At 37.8% G+C, this 19,671-nt stretch overlaps 1 protein-coding gene across 1 annotated transcript; it reads left to right on the plus strand.

The window, feature by feature from the left end:
• Window positions 1–2,625: 2,625 nt before the first annotated feature.
• MrgBP (MRG/MORF4L binding protein) lies at window positions 2,626–17,744 on the plus strand. The gene is made up of 5 exons (XM_053775043.2): window positions 2,626–2,944; window positions 3,159–3,309; window positions 8,100–8,221; window positions 9,836–10,031; window positions 11,889–17,744. Exons 2-5 carry the CDS (start codon window positions 3,237–3,239, stop codon window positions 12,023–12,025), a joined length of 528 nt encoding a protein of 175 aa, XP_053631018.1. The 5' UTR covers window positions 2,626–2,944; window positions 3,159–3,236; the 3' UTR covers window positions 12,026–17,744.
• The last annotated feature ends 1,927 nt before the right edge of the window (window positions 17,745–19,671 follow it).

A 19,671-nucleotide genomic window follows, 5' to 3' on the forward strand; every position in this document is an offset into this window, starting at 1 on the left:
TGGCAAACCTAAGAATAGCTTTTCGACACCTTAGCAAGGAATCATTCAAGACCTTGTACATCGTGTATGTCAGGCCCCTATTGGAGTATGCAGCACCAGTATGGAACCCACACCTGGTTAAGCATGTCAAGAAATTAGAGAAAGTGCAAAGGTTTGTAACAAGACTATTCCCGGAGCTAAGGGAGAGGTAAAAGGAAATCAACCTGACGACACTGGAGGACAGGAGAGTAGATGAATGGTTCAGAGAACCGACATGTTGTTGAATTAGACACGTGCAACACATGTGTCTAATTCAAGGACAGGAGAGATGGGGGGGGGGACCTGATAACGACAAAAAATACTGAGGAATTGACAAGGTGAATATGGGCAGAACGTTTCAGAGTTGGGACACAACAACATTATTTATTATTATAATCAAAAAGAAGCGCTAAACCACAAGGGCTATACAGCGGACACAACAACAAGGGGTCACAACTGGAAGTTGAAGATTCAGATGAGTCACAGGGATGTCATGAAGTTTTTCTTCAGCCATAGAGCTGTCGGAAAGTGGAATAACCTGTAGAGTGATGTAGTGGAGGCAGAATCCATACATAATTTTAAGAAGAGATGTAATAAAGCTCATGGAGCGGGGAGAGAAGGAACCTAGTAGCGACCAGTGAAGAGGCGGGGCCAGGAGCTGGTTACCTGGAGGTTATTCCGGGGATCAACGCCCCCGCGGCCCGGTCCATGACCAGGCCTCCCGATGGATCAGGGCCTGATCAACCAGGCTGTTACTGCTGGCCGCACGCAGTCCAACGTACGAGCTACAGCCCGGCTGATCCGGTACTGACTTTAGGTATCTGTCCAGCTCTTGAAGGCAGCCAGGGGCTTATTGGTAATTCCCCTAATGCTTGATGGGAGGCTGTTGAACAGTCTTGGGCCCCGGACACTTATGGTGTTTTCCAGCCCCTACTTTTAATTGGGGCATTTTGCATCGCCTGCCCAGTCTTTTACTTTCGTAGGGAGTAATTTCTGTGTGCAGATTCGGGACCATTACTTCCAGGATTTCCCAAGTGTAGATTATGATATATCTCTCCCTCCTGCGTTCCAACGAGTACAAGTCAAGTGCTTCCAAGCGTTCCCAGTAGTTAAGGTGCTTGACAGAACTTATACGTGCAGTAAATGATCTCTGTACACTCTCTAGATCTGCAATTTCACCTGCTTTGAATGGAGATGTTAATGTACAGCAGTATTCCAGCCTAGAGAGAACAAGTGATTTGAAAAGGATCATCATTGGCTTGGCATCTCTCGTTTTGAACGTTCTCATTATCCATCCTATCATTTTCTTTGCACGTGCGATCGGGGCACTGTTGTGATCCTTGAAAGTGAGATCCTCAGACATTACTACTCCCAGGTCCCTTACATTGTTTTTCCGCTCTATTGTATGGCCAGAGTCTGTAGTATACTCTGTTCTAGTTATTATCTCCTCCAGTTTTCCATAACGGAGTAGTTGGAATTTGTCCTCATTGAACATCATATTGTTTACCGTTGCCCACTGGAAAACTTTGTTTATATCTTCTTGGAGGTTAACCGCGTCCTCAGCAGATGACAGCCTCATGCAGATCCTAGTATCATCCGCAAAGGATGATACGGTGCTGTGGTGTATATCTCTGTTTATGTCTGATATGAGGATAAGGAATAAGATGGGGGCGAGTACTGTGCCTTGTGGAACAGAGCTCTTTACTATGGCAGCCTCCGATTTAACTCTGTTGACCACGACTCTTTGTGTTCGATTTGTTAGGAAGTTGAAGATCCATCTCCCCACTTTCCCAGTTATTCCTTTAGCACGTATTTTATGGGCTATTACGCCATGATCGCATTTGTCAAATGCTTTTGCAAAGTCTGTGTATATTACACCCCTCAAGGAAGGTTCCTTGATGTTGGTGAGGGGCTCTTGATTTAGGGAATTGGATCTGTGCTCCAGTTCCCCGAATTAAGCCTGAATGCCTTCCACACCTCCCCCCCAGACGCTGTATAATCCTCCGAGTTTAGCGCTTCCCCTTGATTAACATAACATAACATGTGTATATTACATCTGCATTCTGATTTTCTTCCAGTGCATCCAAGGCCATGTCATAGTGATCCAGTAGTTGTGAGAGGCAGGAGCGACCTGCCCTGAACCCATGTTGCCCTGGATTGTGCAGTTTTGGGGAACCCAGGTGATTTGCAATCCTGCTTCCTAGCACTCTTTCAAAGATTTTTGTGATGTGGGACGTCAGAGCTATTGGTCTATAGTTCTCAGCTAATGCTTTGCTGCCACCTTTATGGAGTGGGGCTATATCCGCTGACTCGACCCTTGCAACCACAAATAGGTAAGTACATACACACACACACGGTGTTTGGAACTCGTATAATACCTGAGAATATTTTGACGACGTTTCGGTTATCTGTGACTTAAATTCTGCAAAACTAAGAGATTAAAATTACTTCATCTCCCACTGTCTTCATATATCATATCTATACTGAATTAAAAACCTACTAGCTGGCGTAACGTCTGCAAAATAAGTGTTACGCATGTATATGTGTGAAATATCAACATTTTGGCACAGTTTGCCATTGACATAATGATTTTTGCAACGTGGGGGGGAGGCCATGACAAGGCAGTAACCTAGTGTGGGACTACCCTGGCTCCTCCCTCCGCCATGTATCTTACAAGAGAGTAGCTTGCAGAGGAGACACATGTGCTACAGTTCACACAGTAGAGAGGCACCGTGGAAGAGTTGCAAGTGTATTATTGCAGGTTTTATTGCAAGACTGGTGTGCAACCTGTCACCCCCTGGACGCCATCTCTTCCCTCCGCTGTCATCTCTAAAATCCTGGATTCTGCTGCACGCCTCCATTTTCCTGGAAACTTAGAGCCACCTGAGGTTTTTTTAATTTCGTTTTGAAATATCCAGACTAGCAGGTGTGTCTCAAAGGGGTTTATATATATATATATTATATGATTGTTCCAGACTTCAGATTAATGTCAGCCTTTCAGAAAAAAAAAACGAGTATTTGATTCCCTCCTGTGAACCATAACCTGACATCTTCCTCTAATCACAAGTCTTGGTAGTTAACTGTAATTAATGTTTTTTTTTTTTCAAGTGTTAATGAAATAAAAAAAAATTGTATTACAGTTCGAGTTGAGGGAGGCGGTACGACAGTGTTTCCCACTGCCACCACCACAACAAAACACTGTTGGCAGCTGTAAGAAAATGACTGAAATTGAGTGGAATGTGGAAAATGAGATTCAACTCTTTTATGCCATGATGGGTCACAAACCAGTCGGTTAGTTTTATGTAATGGTTAGTTTGTGTGTGTGGTGGGTGTACCCTAGGACACCACCTCAGTATGGGGGCTATGCTGTCTCTTTCCCGTCCAGAGAGGTTCCTTGATGCGGGGGAGGGCTCTTGATCCAAGAAGCTGACCCTGCTCTTCCCTTCTGTTGATCGAACCTGAATACCTTCCATTCCCACAGGTGCTGCATGACTCCTACGGGTTTATCACTCCCCCCCCCCCCCATGAATGCAATAATCCTGCTAGCCAGGGTCAGTGACCCTTAATGTTTAAGGATTGTTTTATGTACATATGTATTTGCTTATATATGTATGTATATCAAATAATAGTATATTACAGAATAAGGATGTGAGCATTGAGTGACGTATGTAGAATACTTCGTAAATGTCACAACGACTACGACTACTATGGTACTTAGAAGTTCAGCACTTTCTGTAAATTATAATATTCATGTTTTTGGTGAATTGTTTTTCATCCAGGGTATCAGAGCTAGCCTCCTTTTACCACTAATTACTTCTGATTGTCTCCCGTCCAGAGCTGGATTAAGATTTTGTGGGCATTCGAGGAACAGGAACTGAGGCCCTCTGTGATATTTTCAAAAGGAAAAATGTTAAGAAACATTCCATGAACAGTCAACAGTTCATCATATACATGATGCAATAAAGATAAAAGTATATTTCTTTGTAAAGGTTACAATGTGTAATTACAATTTTGGTTTGCTAAGTACAAAGAAAGTCACTATCATGCCGGGGCATTTCGGGCAGACTAATCCTAATACATAGTAACTACTTAAAACTAGACAAGATAATAATGGTTAACTTTATTACAATCTTATTTAATCTTAATACTACTGCTAGGTAGTCAAGGTGGAGGTTTATAAGATTAATAATCTTGAAGTTGCATACAGTAAGAACAATATTACAATTATGTAATGGTTCAGGCAGTAATATTTCATGGACTGGCAAAAGTTTAGAAGTCTAGAGATCAGATAATATAACTAATTAGCAGTTGTTTTGGTTGACTTGGTTAGTATTGAGAGATGATGATTTTTTAGCAAAGCCCTAAATTTACAAGTAGTCGGGGGATCCTTTACTGGTTCCAGTAGCGAGTTCCAGATCTTTGGGCCCTTTATGTGCATAGTGTTTTTGCATATTGTGAGACTGACACAAGGGTTGTTGAAGAGTGCCTTATGTCTTGTATTGTGACTTATGTCTTGTGTTGTAACTGTCAAGTAGTAGTTTAAGTGGAGGGTTTATAGTGGAATTTAATGTTCTATATATGTAGTAGGCACAATAATATGACTGTATGACTCGTATATTTAGCAAGTTCAGGCTTTTGAAAAGTGGTGGGGTGTGCTGTCTAGCACAGGAGCTGGTAATCAACCTCACTGCTGCTTTTTGGTTACAGCCACCTTAAGGGTTTAAAGTGGTTGGCTGTGGTTGATCCCCAGGCACAAATACCATAGGTGTGGTAAGGATATATTAAAGAGTGGTATAGGGTAAGGAGTGTCATTTGTGGTACATAGTATTGTTTCTCGGAAAGGATGTCTACTGATTTGGAAATTTTCTTGGATATATGTTGGATGTGGGAATGAAATTTAAGATTACAGTCAAGGAGAAAACCTAGAAATTTACATATACTATAATTATATATATACTATAACTATAAACACTCTCCATGGGGAAGTGGAACAGAATTCTTCCTCTGTAAGCCATGTATGTCGTCAGAGGCAACTAAAATGCCAGAAGCAAGGGGCTAGCGAACCCCTTCTCCTATATAAATTAGTACTAAACTTTATATGAAAAACTTTCATTTTTTTCTTTTTGGGTCACCCTGCCTCAGTGGGATGCAGCCAGTTTGTTGAAAAAAAAAATTATGAACTTACAGCAGTAACTGGGAATACTCTTCACTTAATTTCTGGAGGCTCTCCACCTGGTGGAGGCCCCTGGGCTGCAGCCCCTAAAGCCCATTCCTTAATCCAGCCCTGCTCCCACCCCCCAGGTGCTGTATGATCCTTGCAGGTTTAGCACTCTCCATGACTAATAGTAATTACTCTCTTGCAGGTGGATAAAATTTTAATTTTGGGGGGTAGTGTGTTTGTCTTGTGTAAGTATAAACTTTTCAAATTCATATATGTTTGAATGACTTATGTACGTCTTATGTGTACAGAATTTTAAATAAAATGTAAAAAAATAATTAAATGGGTATTTCAAGCAATTTTTTTTGTGCACGAACTTCTTTTTATGTATTTTAGCATGACTATAATTAATTTTTTGCCTTTATTTTTCTTGAGTCGTAAACTAAAAAATGTTAAGTAGGTAAGTTTATTTAGGTACAGGTGCACATAAATACAATTATCATAGATAGTGTAAATTACCTATGTGTGAAGCTACCTGTATATAAGCCACTTAGGGTAGAGTAGGTAACACTAGTGCATCACTTATTTTCTCTGTTTGTTACAGCCTCCTGATCACAATCATAGCGCAGATTGTATTTTATGAAGAGCTAAATCCATGCAAGTTATTTAATACAAATAGTGGTGGTGGTAGGTCAGTCCTCCATCTGTTAATGGTGGCCCAGTCTGGCCAGTCAGATTGTCAGTAATCACTCCATAATAGTTTAAAAAGATACTTGTGCAGACATTAATACATGTTTACTAGAAAACGTTTTGGTCCTGAGAACTTTATCACATCCAACATACAAGAGTTAAGAATGACTCTTGTATGTTAGATGTGAGGTGTGAGAGGCCTATATGTACTATACTGTCATTCTTGACATTTGTGTGTTAAGAGGCGATTAAGGTTGGACCTAAACAATTTTTAATATGTGCTTATGTTTGCTAATATGCTTTTTAAACCACTTGTTGGTATTCGTTACCAAGGTTTATACCAGTCACTCCATAATCCTGGTCAGAATTGGAACTGAGCATGTTCATTATATGATTAACTTATTGAAAAACTCGTACATGAACTTCGCAATGCAGTGGAAATGCATTCGACTCGCAGCCGAATGTATCTGGATCAAACCCTAGACAAGATGTGCTGCATGAGTAAGTCTTTTAACATTTGCCACTGTTGCCAAGCATTACAAAAAGGGTTTCTAGGAGTTAGCCAATTTGTGGGTCACCTTCTGAGGAGAGATCTAAAAAAGGACACCAATGGAAATAAGCCACAGTGTTTAGTTTTTTGGTTTATCAGTTATTGAATTAATAAACCAAGAAAATCTTATTCAACTTTAGCAGATCTTCTACTTAGGCATTGTAATGCAAATATTAATACATCAAGTGACTACAGTAGTTGTGGGTAATGTACGTATATATTTTTTAGCATATTATCTTCCCTAACTGCAGCTTTAACTTTTATATCATACTGAGAGTACTGTATTACTTGTATTATTATATTGTATCATAGTACAGCACTATGGAATTTTTATCATATAACTTTGCATGCGTGAGCGTGTTTGATAGGAGTGAATGGAGACAAATGGTTTTTAATACTTGACGTGCTGTTGGAGTGTGAGCAAAGTAACATTTATGAAGGGATTCAGGGAAACCGGCAGGCCGGACTTGAGTCCTGGAGATGGGAAGTACAGTGCCTGCACTCTGAAGGAGGGGTGTTAATGTTGCAGTTTAAAAACTGTAGTGTAAAGCACCCTTCTGGCAAGACAGTGATGGAGTGAATGATGGTGAAAGTTTTTCTTTTTCGGGCCACCCTGCCTTGGTGGGAATCGGCCAGTGTGATAATAAAAAAAAATAAAAACTTTGCCTAACTTTCTTAATAACTCATATAGCTATATTTTTTTTACCATATTGAGAGTTTCATACCTTTTTATTTCACTTAAAATTAAACATCATCTAGCTATAACTCATTTTATCAGAGTTAGACTTGCACTTAGGTGGATGGAGAAGAAAGTGTTGAGGGAAGGAGTAAAGAGAAGAGAGGAAGAAGAGTTGAAAAGAGAAAGGAAAAGGAGGTTGAGAAAGAGGAGGGAGATGAAAGAGTAGAAAAATTTTGTTCTAAGCAACTCTGATTTGGTAACTCACTTAAATTTTTGCTATTCTGACAGAAAAAAGAAACCGAGGGCTTGGAGGTGTCTCCCCTTTGGATTGAACCTGAATGCCTCTCAATTTCCCTAGGTGCTGTATAACCCCTAAAGGTTCAGCTCTCCCCAATGAGTACAATAGTCTAGCATGTCTGAAACCAAATTTTTTTGTTGCTAAATCAGTGATGTAAATTAGAAGTTGGGACAGCTGTTGTTGAATGAATGCAAACATTGTTGTTACTCTGCACATGTCCAGGTAATTAGACAAGTCTGTCTTATAAAACATCTCCCAGTGGATTGTCTACAGAGAATCAGACCAATAACAGTATGACACTCTTCTCATATTTCTCAGTCTTATCATAGATTGTGATAATACAACTCACCCACCACAAAAATGTATGGATAAGGTATTTGAGTGTTATGATTTATTTGGTGGTGGTTTTGTTATTGTTCACACTCCCACTCACTTTAAATGCTTTAAAATGCATATTCCTTTCCCCAATACCCTGCCTCTACTATTATTAATTCCCTAACTCTTGCTGTGTAGCACCAAATGACCTATACAGGAATGGCACTTTCTGTGAATATAATAAATAGAATAATAATAATTTGATACTTTTGATCATCTGCAAGGTTCCGATAGTAGTATTTTTCTCTCCAATTAGCATTCTCTTTTATTGGAATTGTTCTTGAAGTAGAGCAAACGACAAGCTTTATAATGCTATTTGCTTATTTTACAGGCGTGAATAAACACTTCCAGATGATGTTTATCCACAACAAGCTCAGCTCCTCCCTCAACTGTGAGCTGTCAACGAAGACTATATGGGACAAATTGGAGACTTTATATGATATGGCTGCCTTGGTAAGATAGACATTGATTTACATTGCTGAAAATTGTTCATCTTTATGCAATTATTCTGTATACTTTTGTGTAATTTGTAAATTGTGAAATTTATGTTACATCTGTGATATTGTGACTTTTATACTTGATTTACTTTGCCCATCCTTTCTGATGGTTCCAGCTTTCACTGCAGACTTGTTCTATGATATTATGCATGTGTACTTTTCAATTAATTAAATGGCTATTGAATTAAAATATATCTTTTGGTGCCATCTTTTAATATACTACAGTAAACCCTTTCGTAACATGCGAGTCATGTCTGACAATCACCATATACCATAAGATTGCTTTACATGTTCTGAAGAACATACAGGAAACTAGATTTGCCACTAAAAAGTTCACAATTGTACTAAGTAAATATTACTGCAGTTTAACTTAGCTAACATCATGGCAATGCCTTCCTCTTGAGATGAGTGTGGTGAGAGTTGATGTGGGTCAGCTTTTTTTTTTTTTGTTTAATACATTACCTAACAGAATACTCCATTCTGTTGAATGCACAGTAACACAGTAAATGACCATATGACCTGTCTTTGTAATACTCATTTGTGCTAAATTATCTGTTTACAATAATGTTTTTACCACTGAATATATCATTGCTTAGTTAATCTTAAGTTAATTTTAAGCCTGCCCATAATGCTCTGCATACAAAGGGCTTTGGCATGTTGCACTGTAATAACTGTATTCCTTTGTACTTCACTGTATCATGTTCAAATTAATAAACAAAAAAATAAATATTGGGCTGAGGTAGATGGCTGTGGTCCTTGTGTTGATATGGATGCAGAGTTATCAGTACTTTAGTTGATGGTTGCATTGGAGTGCTCAAGTATTCTGTAATGTATCTCTGGTATGTTTTCCTCAGCAGTACTTTATAGCGCTGCTCAGAAAGCTGTGTTATGAAGACAATTGCACCATTTTTAAACTTTCAGTATTAAGCATACAGTTTTATAATAGAGTAGGGCTTTATACATTATCATGTGAGCACTAAGTGGGACCCCTTTATTTTTTTTTCCTCAGTCTGCACATTTAGTAACTTTTCAGTTTTGTTTAGCTGTAGTGATCTCTATGATATTCTTTTGAGCAGGTGACATTCAATATCACTTAATGCACATGCACAGTCCATTACGTGTACAGTACCTTTGAATATATCTAACACTTCCAGATTCTTTAACAAACTCATAGATTCTTCTTAGTACCTCTGGCATCAGTAGTATTCCTTTTTTGGCATGATGGAGACGATGGGAGACGGCCGACTTGTTGAAAAAAAAAAAAAAAAAAAAAAGAGGCAAAGAGAGAGGAAAGCACAAGATGCTTACAGAGTGCAGCTGTAGGTTATTGGGAGTCATGTATTATTGCATCTAGTACCCAGATCTTATATGTAACAATGTTATGGCATGTAGTACTGATATTTTGTGTATTAGCTGATTCTATAATGTGCTTCATGGTGTGTAATATCAGTACATATTTTCATGTGCTTTCAAATTTTTTGATTGCCCATTTTTAAATGCATTTCAGGCAGATCACAGAATGTAAAATCACATTGTAAGAGGGTTGACTGTACTGCATGCCTTCTTTCAGGATGAATCGGACAAGTTGCCATTCCCAAACGATGAAAATGAATTCAATTTACCAGAAGTCGAATTTTCTGATCTGCTGGATGAGCGAAGTAAACCCGACTTAAAAGAGGAAAGCAGAGATAAAGAGGAGAAGGAAATTAGAGCTCGAGGACGACCACCTAAAAAAGACCCTGACAAGCTGGAATACAAGGATGAAGGTGAGTGAGTTACTGTGGTAGTTGATACACTGTTCAGGGTGAATGAGTTACTGCCGAACAGTATTTGGTACATAGTTGAAGAAGAAGCTTGTTTTGACCACAGTACTGTGACTTATTCTTAGTCACATAACTGCATGCTTCCTCATTTCAAAACATTATTATTTGAGAGAGCTTGTTTCTATACAACCAGTCATCAGATACCTGGACGGAGGACAGTATGGTGATATTGACAGTATTTAGATAAACACAAGCACATTTCAGGACATTTATTGAGGAAATGTTTTACTACAAGTGGCTTCTTCAGTCCGAATACAGAGATGCTAAAACAAGTATAAATAGTGCAACAGGTCAGGTGAGCACAGTAAGTTAAAATTGGGGTGGCCCGTGGTCTGGTAGGCAGTGCTCTCTCTTCACACGCTGAGTGTCCATAGTTCAATCTCCAGCAAGGGTAGAAACATCGGGCGCATTTCCTTATACCTATTGTTCTGTTCGCCTAGCAAGCAAGTAGGTACCTGAGTGTTAGTCAAATGGTGTGGGTTGCATCCTAAGGGACAAGCTTGAGGATGCCAATGGAAATAGGACAGGCAGTACCTTGATTATACACTGCCATTCTTGGGTTATCCTGGGTGGCTAACCCTCCGGGGTTAAAAATCCAAACAAAATCTTATCATATTACAGGAAATGTGTTGAATAAAAGATTAGACAAATATATGAAAGAAGCTGGTAGGCCTTCTGCAGTGCTTCATGATGCAGTTTGATGTTATCTAATGCTAGACAGGTCCTACTTCCACCTAGTGGCAGTAGCATGCATGATGTCACTGGCTGGTGACATTTAATTGCATTATCCAGGCTGGGTGGTAATCATTTTTGCCAATACCTGGAGGGTATTCCGAGGGTCAGCGCCCCCACGGCCCAGTTCATGACCAAAGACTCGGGAAATGCTAAAACTACCAGATTTTTGTGGGATAGTGCTGGGTACTGCTATGGTGATGGCATCAAAACACTTTCCACAGCTTACGTCATTTTTTTATATACACCTACCATCCGACTTACAACCGAGCTTGGTTCCTAGTGTTCTTTATGTAGAAAAACTTGTCATGTATATTATCTCACTCTAATACTGTATATACTTTTACCACATCAACCATTTCCCATAAAGATTGTGTGACCCCAAAGAAAGAAATACATTCACCATCATTCAATACCTGTCTTACCAGAAGTGCAGCCATATCAATTCAGATGTACCAAAAATGCAACATATTTAGGTTTACTGTATATAATGCAGTACAGCTTTTCTTCACTTAGCAACGTACTCATTTACTGATGACTCAGACTTACGACGGGCTCTCTGACCAGTATACATACCTAAATAATGTACAGTGGAACCCCAGTTTTCATGATTAATCCCTTCGAAAAAGTCTGACGATAAACTGAAGCAATATTTCCCATAAGAAATAATGTAAATCCAATTAATCTGTTCCAGACACCCAAAAATATTAACAAAAAATACATTTTATAGAGTGAAACTAGTTTTACATACAAGCTAGGGCAAACGAAAACCGAGGTTCCACTGTATAAAAGAGCTGATTTCCTCTACTCTGTTTATTACAGTGTATAGTATACTACTGTATAAACATTTAAAAATATACTAAAAATTTTATAAATGGTGCAAAGATGACATTAAAACAATATCATAGATGGTTGACACAAACCCATTGCCATTATAGTATGCTCCTTGCTTAACAACAAATTCGTTTACCGATATGGTCTTAGGAACGGAACTCCGTCATTAAGTGAGGAGAGGCTGTATAAGCAAAAAAAAATACATCTTCCTAATTCTGCATCAATATTTGACAGGAGTAAGACGTGAGCGTGCCCGTGAACTGCGAGACGATGATGATGATACTCCAAGAAGGCCAGGAAAAAGAGGGCGAGATTCTAAGCCATCTTCCCCAGCCCACACCCCTACACCAAGTAAAAGACGCAGGAATTGATCACTCGTAAGATCGTACCTCGAAATACCGTACAAGCCTAAAATAAAAAAACAAGCACTGCGGAACCAACAGTCATGTTTAGCGATGCATGTGCTTAAATTGCTAACTTCAAAGTTAGTCAAAGTCCCACATGATACAATATTTATACAGAAATGGGTGCCATTTGATTGCATGCATAAAGCCCATGGTTATGCAGAGTATTTCAGGCAAGCTTAAGCCTAACTTAAGACTGCAGTTTCTACATGAACTGGCCTCAACACTAAATTTGGTTTGTAGATTCAAAACAGGCTATAAATTAAGTGGAAAGTAGGTTTAATATATAATGTTGTATCAAGTCATCTTGATACATTTACAGTCAGATGTCTTGATATTTTTATTGAGCTTAAAATGTTTCCTTATCTCCCCCCTCTTCCCCCCAGCTCAGTATGGTCTATACAGGTTTAGTGCTCCCTCACAGTGAATGTAATGTTAATTATTCAAAAGCAGTCCTTAAATTATTGTGTAAATGTCTGAACAAAACAACATTTTATTGTTAAAAAGTGGAACACACAAGCAATATGGAACATTATTCATTACCATACAGTGGGGCAGTTGCTCTCTGTTAAAGGTATTAAGGGTAATTGCATCACTATTTAAATTTGCCCATTATCTGAATAGTTTCCAATATATGTACCACTGTACTTACATAAACATATCTGAATAGTTTCCAAAATATCTACTACTGTACTTATAAATGCATATCTACTTGGAATCTGTTTACCAGTCATGTAGTGGTACATATTTTGGAAAGTACTCAAATAATGGGCACTTTTATGTGGCTGCACAATCACCCCCTCACAAGGTACCATTGTACCGTATGGTATGTAATAAATGGTACGGTCTTTACTAATTGTAACGTATTGTAATATTTTTATTCAATATAAATTCAGTAATTTTAAAAAAAATGTGAAAAATTAGTATTTAATTTTATCCTTAAAGTCTTTAGGTAAACTCTTAGATTTTTTTTATCAATTTAAATTAAAGAAAACAGGTTTACCTGTTAAAAAAAAAAAGACAATTTTAAGCTATACTCATGTACAGAAGAACAGCATCACTAAATGGCCAAGTCCTTTTATTTTGACTAATAGTTATTTTATTTATTTTCATATGCATCATATCCAGTTATTGAATTCATGGTAGAATATATGGGAATTGTGTGTGCCTGTGAAAAGCTTTACTACCTGAGAAGTGTCACATTTAATGAATAGTAAATATTTGAGGAGGATGTCTTGAGTACATATGATAGTTCAGATTGTTGGTATCCAAGCCAATAAATTTTCTGTAATATATACTCAAATTAAGTTGTAATAAATAACTATCAATTTATGGACTGCAGTTCTAGCCCCCTTGTCCACCCTTCTGTTTTTTTCTGTAATAAGTCTAGTGGTAATTACATAGATGTTATTAAAAATAATCATTTGTGCATCCATGTCATTGACACCTTGTTCTGTCTTCAAGGATGGCTGTGCAGAATTTTCAGGCATTTAAAATGCGTAGCAATAGTGTTAAAGCATCTCAGAAGAACCACCTTAAAACCATGATAAAGAAATTGTATATTCTGAACTGGTAATAGTAGTAATGGTATATATAAGTAAGATGTACTATCCCTATTCTGTTCCCACCATATTTCTAGGCAAAGTATGCATGTTATTGACTAATTGTAAAGCTGGATTTGTAAAATATTGTATATAATTTTGTATTATTTATAGGATCCCAGAATTACAAGGTCATCTATGGATCCAGAAAATTTTGACTGGTATTGTTTATTTCCCTAGTACAGGAGGACCCCACTTATACAGCAGGTTAGGTTCCGGGCTACTGTTGTAAACCAAAAATTTATGTAAAGTGAAACAACCTTTATTTCCACTTTCAAATACATATTAAGGCCTAATAACATGTTTACACTATCATTTATTAAGTAAGCAGTAGAGCTAGGCCTAAAAAATGCATATACAGTACACACATTACTTAAAATATTTTCATCCTTAGCTTATAGTGAGTGGTGAATGTATTTATTGTAAGAAGTTAGAATAAATGAAGAATGAGTATAACTGAAAACTGCTGCACTTTGCCACAGAGCGAAGTGCTATACAGCGAGGCTCGCCTGTACAATATACAGTGGACCCCCGCTTAACGATCACCTCCAGATGCGACCTATTATGTAAGTGTATTTATGTGAGTGCGTTTGTACGTGTATATTTGGGGGTCTGAAATAGACTAATCTACTTCACAATATTCCTTATGGGAAAAAATTCGGTCAGTACTGGCACCTGAACATACTACTGGAATGAAAAAAGTTCGTTAACCGGGGGTCCACTGTATTTGGAATTTATAAGTTGCTGTTGAGATTTTCTCACAAGAAACATTTTGATCAGTTGTGAAACTTCTGCTGACTAAGTGTTTACCTGCCATAAAAATGTATTTTCTTGATTTTTTTTATTTTCTCTGAATTTATGTACTGTATTAGGACACAGCTGTTTCATATAATTTTAGTTATGGCACAGATTCTTAATCTCTTTAAAATTTAATTTAAATTTGACTATTACAATAAGGTAAACTAATTAATATACAGTTGTAGTTACATTATATACATACATGATCATATGAAGTGTCAAAGCATCTACAGTTCCAAGTCAAATAACCAAGGTTATTTCATATTTTGGGGGAAATTAGTGTTCTGCATTGACTCATATGGGTTTGGTGCTTGTTTTCAAATATAATGCCAGTAATGTACCATAATATTTAGCTCCTCCAAAAATCATTACTACAGGTATAAAGGCTTCTACTTTGTTTATGAATTGATGGTTGTTAAAATGCTCTTGAATAGAAATTTCAGAGTTTGAGTTTTGCATAAAAGTTCAATAATTGTGATTATTATTATTATTATTATTATTATTATTATTATAATCAAAACTAAGTGGTAAATCCACCAGGGTCATACAGTACTGTGTAATTCTGTGAAATGCCCAACATTTATTAAAAATATAATACAGTACAGTGGACCCCCACCTAACGATATTATTTCAATCCAGAAGTCTGTTTGGGTGCCGTTATAGACCGAATTTGTTTCCATAAGAAATATTGTGAATTACATTAGTCCGTTTCAGACCCCCAAAAATACACCTACAAAAGCACTTACAAAAATACACTTACATAATTGGTCGAGTTGGGAGCTGATCGTTAGGCGGGGGTCCACTGTACTATAAATATATTTCTCAAGATACTCTCAGTTTTGGGAAATTTATAAAGTATGTGAAGTATTATTAGATCTTCAGCTTTTAGTGCACAATATACCATAGTGTATTGTACATTACAAGTGCATCTTGCCATAAAAGTAAAGAAATAGTCTGTACACAAAAAAAAATGCATTAACTGTAGCAGTGCAGGAATAATATTTGAGTCTATATTATTTATTATGTAAGGGTTTATGGCAGGGGTTCCCAGCCTTTTCTATGCCCCACACCCCTAGGAAATGTTTGATTAATGTTGCATCCCCTACGAAAGTAATATCACATTTGAAGATGAAGTCAAATTTCTAATTTTTAAATCACAAATTGAACCAAATACAGTACTGTGGGTGAACAAAATACAGTACTGCGGGTGAACAAATTGAACTCCAGAAAAAATAAACTTTTAAGTCAGTGCATAAAACACAAATATAAATTGAGCAATTAGAAAAGTTTTTGGTAAAATAAACAGAATTGTGCTTTTCATTAGACTATGTTGCACCCTCTGAAATGCCTCTCTCACCCCCTAGGGGCATGTGAACCCCAGGTTGGGAACCCCTGGTTTATGTTGAGTTTTGATGTTAGAATTCATGTGAATGATTCATGTAGAGACAGAATCTTATGTTAGATCGATGATGATAATTGTTCTGGAACCTTTACATTAAAAGAATTTGTTGATGCTCGCTTTCTTTGTGTAGGAAACAAATTTTGGCTAAAAAATAGTTATTATTATTATTATTATTATTATCAAAAAGAAGCGCTAAGCCACAAGGATTGTTATTATTACAATCAAAATTAAGCACTAAACCCACCCGGGTCGTATAGAGTTGGCTAAAAATAATTGTATTTTTTTTTTTTTTTAACATCGGCCATACAGTGCCTGGAATGGTTAATATGGCAGGAAATTTCAAAGTAGTTGTGGAATAGTTTTATAATGAAAGCAGTGTTATGATAATATAAGAGGCTGGCTAAGGTAATAACCACATGCTATATCTCCATAATGAGAGAAATTATAGCTAGCAAAATGAGCATCACTAAAAATGAAAGTTTTTTACAGATGAAAAAAAAAAAAAAACCTTGTGGGTTTAGTGCTTAGTTTTGATTATAATACAGATGAAAAAGACACAAGCATTACTTAAGCTATGTTAGCTCCTGACAGTAAATTCATGGTGAAAAGGTAAGCACAATTGAGTTTAAATATGGTTTCTAATCAGGAGGGAAGTAAAATATATTTCACAAAAAGTACTAAGAAAATGTCTTGAGAGATTGGTATTCAAGAAAATAGGCTTATTGTACATTTTGTAAGGTAAGATTTTTTTATATATTCATTGAAAAGCAAACCCATAGGGGTCATACAATGCCTGTGAAATGGGGGGTAGTTAGGGTTGATCAAAGACAGGCAATTATTGTTTATATATATAGAGAAGTGCTAAACCCAAAGGAGTCATACAGCACCTGGGGAATTAGTGGTATTCTTGTTTAATTCTAGGAAGGAAAGAGTAGCTCCAATTTCTTATATTATTACAATCAAAACTACACTAAACTCACAAGGATCATAGTCAGTTCCTTTCAATTAATAGTCCATCAGTTTCAAAGTAAACCTTCCACCTCCCCCCGTCCCTTCTTTATCTTCCCTTGAAGGGAAATGTACATACTGTCTATAGTAAGACATGAGAGGAAGTGTCGAGGGTGTCCCTGATATGTGCCAAATGTTTGCATACGAGTAAAATCAGAGGAATGGGTAAACAAATATCACAAGGAAGCATGTAAGAATTTTTTAAGATGAAGAATGTAGAAATGTACAGAAATACAACATATGGAGGTTTTACTACACAAACACATTGCTGTCTTTAAAATATACTTGTTCAGTTTAATTTGAATGTGAGATACTGTGTGAATTGAGTAACATCACTCATTATCATTCCATTTTGTGGTGTAAATCTTAAGCATTTCTTATTAGGAAATGTGGAAATCAAGTGGTATAATTTTAGGCAAAACTGAAAACTGCAGTGCTAATATATAGGCATGATTCGTTGTTGCCTACCAGATGCAGAACTTCATACTTAACACTAAGATCAGCCAGATACGTAACTTCAGTCTTTAGTTATACCATAGTAGAGCGTACCGACTATGTAAACAATAAGACAGACAATGCAGGTTATGGCATTTTATTCATGAAGAAGTTTGCTCCACTAGGGACTTCATGAATTGTACATGAATTGGTAAAGTCCCTGATAAATGAAACTTCTTGACAAATAAAATGCCATAAACCACATTGACTGCCTCATTACTATACCATTGGTTTTTGCCTAGAGAGAAGTTAAAAATATATGTTTTTGCAGTGTATCTGCTCATGGTTCTATACCAGAGGTTATCAGGTAGGTTAGAGTATAATAGAAATGAAAACCTTAATATCTTACGTTGTCAATTATTATTACAAAAAAGGTTGAGTGTACGTTTGTTTTATTTTCAATCCTCATCATTAACAGCAAAATTTTGACTGTAGTAGTACTTCCATCACATTAATCATTATACTCTTAGAAAAATATTATAATCATCAGAACATGCATAGTTCCTTTGTATAAAGGCAAAGGGGACAAAAAAGTATAAAAATTATAGGGGAATAAGTGTTGAGTACACCTGGTAAAGTGTGGTAGTTATTATTGAAAGAATTAAGAGTAAGACAGAAAGTAGGATAGCAGATGAACAAGGAGGCTTTAGAAAAGGTAGGGGATGTGTAGGCTAAGTGTTTGCAGTGAAACAGTGAACAGTATTTAGATAAGAGTAAAAAGGTATTTGTGGCATTTATGCATGTGAAAAAGGCATATGATAGGGGGGCAATGTGGCAGATGTTGCAAATGTATGGAATAGGTGGGGGGTTATTGAAAGCGGTGAAAAGTTGTTACCTGGAGTTTACCTGGAGAGAGTTCCGGGGGTCAACGCCCCCGCGGCCCGGTCTGTGACCAGGCCTCCTGGTGGATCAGAGCCTGATCAACCAGGCTGTTGCTGCTGGCTGCACGCAAACCAACGTACGAGCCACAGCCCGGCTGATCCGGAACTGACTTTAGGTGCTTGTCCAGTGCCAGCTTGAAGACTGCCAGGGGTCTGTTGGTAATCCCCCTTATGTGTGCTGGGAGGCAGTTGAACAGTCTCGGGCCCCTGACACTTATTGTATGGTCTCTTAACGTGCTAGCGACACCCCTGCTTTTCATTGGGGGGATGGTGCATCGTCTGCCAAGTCTTTTGCTTTCGTAGTGAGTGATTTTCGTGTGCAAGTTCGGTACTAGTCCCTCTAGGATTTTCCAGGTGTATATAATCATGTATCTCTCCCTCCTGCGTTCCAGGGAATACAGGTTTAGGAACCTCAAGCGCTCCCAGTAATTGAGGTGTTTTATCTCCGTTATGCATGCCGTGAAAGTTCTCTGTACATTTTCTAGGTCGGCAATTTCACCTGCCTTGAAAGGTGCTGTTAGTGTGCAGCAATATTCCAGCCTAGATAGAACAAGTGACCGAGAACAAGTTACGAGAATAGTTTGACTCAGGTTAGAGTATGTAGGCGAGAGGGAGATTATTTCCCAGTAAAAGTAAGCCTTAGACAGGAATGTGTGATGTCACCATGGCTGTTCAATATATTTATAGACGGGGTTGTAAGAGAAGCGAATGCTCGGGTGTTGGCAAGAGGCGAGGGGTTAAAATATAAAGAATCTAACACAAAGTGGGAGTTATCACAGTTGCTCGTTGCTGATGACACTGCTTTTGGGAGATTCTGAAGAGAAGTTGCAGAGGTTGGTTGATGAGTTTGGTAGGGTATGTAAAAGAGGGAAATTAAAAGTGAATATAGGAAAGAGTAAGGTTATGAGGATAACAAAAAAAATTAGGTAATGGAAGAGTGGATATCAGATTGGAGGGAGAGAGTATGGAGGAGGTGATTGTGTTCAGATATTTGGGAGTGGACATGTCAGCAGATGAGTCTATGAAGGATGAGGTGAATCATAGAATTGACGAGGGGAAAAAGGTGAGTGGTGCACTGAGGACTGTGGAGACAAAGAACTTGACCCATGAAAGCAAAGAGGGGAATGTATGAGAGTATAGTTATAACAATGCTCTTGTATGGGTGTGAGGCATGGGTTGTGTATGTTGCAACAAGATGATGTCACATCCGAGAGCAATGTGTGGTGTGAACATACTGCAGAGAATCCGTAGTTTGGAGATTAGGAGGAGGTGTGGGATTACCAACACTGTTATCCAGAGGGGTTATTGAGATAGTTTGGACAAGTAGAGAGGATAGGATGAAATAGAATGACAGTGTATAAATCTGTAGTGGAGGGAAGGTGGGGTAGGGGTCAGCCTAGGAAAGGTTGGAGGGAGGGGGGTAAAGAA

The sequence above is a fragment of the Cherax quadricarinatus genome, chromosome 11 (assembly GCF_038502225.1).
Source record: "Cherax quadricarinatus isolate ZL_2023a chromosome 11, ASM3850222v1, whole genome shotgun sequence".
In the NCBI taxonomy this organism is placed as follows: Eukaryota; Metazoa; Arthropoda; class Malacostraca; order Decapoda; family Parastacidae; genus Cherax; species Cherax quadricarinatus.